Consider the following 934-nt stretch of genomic DNA (forward strand, 5'->3'; position numbering starts at 1 on the left):
TTTACAGGGTGGCCATAAAGTCGGGGTCCAAACATTTACAGGGTGGCCATAAAGTCGGGGTCCAAACATTTACAGGGTGGCCATAAAGTCGGGGTCCAAACATTTACAGAGTGGTCATAAAGTCGGGATCCAAACATTTACAGAGTGGTCATAAAGTCGGGGTCCAAACATTTACAGGGTGGCCATAAAGTCGGGGTCCAAACATCTACAGGGTGGCCATAATGTCGGGGTCCAAACATATACAAGTGGCCATAAAGTCGGGGTCCAAACATTTACAAGTGGCCATAAAGTCGGGGTCCTAAATTTAAAGGGTTGCCATAAAGTTGGGGTCCAAACATTTACAATCGGACATAAAGTCGGGGTGCAAAGATTTAGAGAGTGGCCATAAAGTCTGGATCCAAACATTTACAGGGTGGCCATGAACTCGGGGTCCAAACACTTACAAGTGGACATAAAGTCGGGGTTCAAAAATTTACAAGTGGCCATAAAGTCGGGGTCCAAACATCTACAGGTGGCTATACAGTCGGGGTCCAAATATTTAGAAGTGGCCATAAAATCGGGGACCAAACATTTACAAGTGGACATAAAGCCGAGATCCAAGCATTTACAAATGGCCATAAAGTCAGGGTTGAAACATTTACAAGTGGCCATAAAGTCGGGGTCCAAACATTTACAAGTGGCCATAAGGTCGGGGTTGAAACAAGTACAAGTGGCCATAAAGTTCTTGTGGCCCTAGGCACCTTCTTGCTGCGCAAAACACATTTTAGCGACGCCAGACACGTTCTTGCGGCGCAAAGCACGTTTTAGCGACGCGAGGGACGTTTTTTCGGCCCCGGGCACGTTCTTGCGTTTCTAGGCACGTTATTGCAGCCCCAGACACGTTCTTGCCGCGCCAGGTACGTTATTGCGACACCGGGCACGTTCTTGCGGCATC

The 934-nt window shown here is 48.0% G+C and overlaps 1 protein-coding gene across 1 annotated transcript in view; it reads right to left on the minus strand.

The window, feature by feature from the left end:
* LOC106881781 (DENN domain-containing protein 1A) overlaps window positions 1–684 on the minus strand; it is a 109,919-nt gene extending 109,235 nt beyond the window's left edge. The window contains exon 1 of the mRNA XM_052975831.1: window positions 444–684. Within this exon, the coding sequence (XP_052831791.1) occupies window positions 444–684 (241 nt within the window). The remainder of the gene's footprint in view (window positions 1–443) is intronic.
* Between the last annotated feature and the right edge of the window lie 250 nt (window positions 685–934).

This window comes from Octopus bimaculoides, chromosome 22 (assembly GCF_001194135.2).
Source record: "Octopus bimaculoides isolate UCB-OBI-ISO-001 chromosome 22, ASM119413v2, whole genome shotgun sequence".
NCBI classification, from domain to species: domain Eukaryota; kingdom Metazoa; phylum Mollusca; class Cephalopoda; order Octopoda; family Octopodidae; genus Octopus; species Octopus bimaculoides.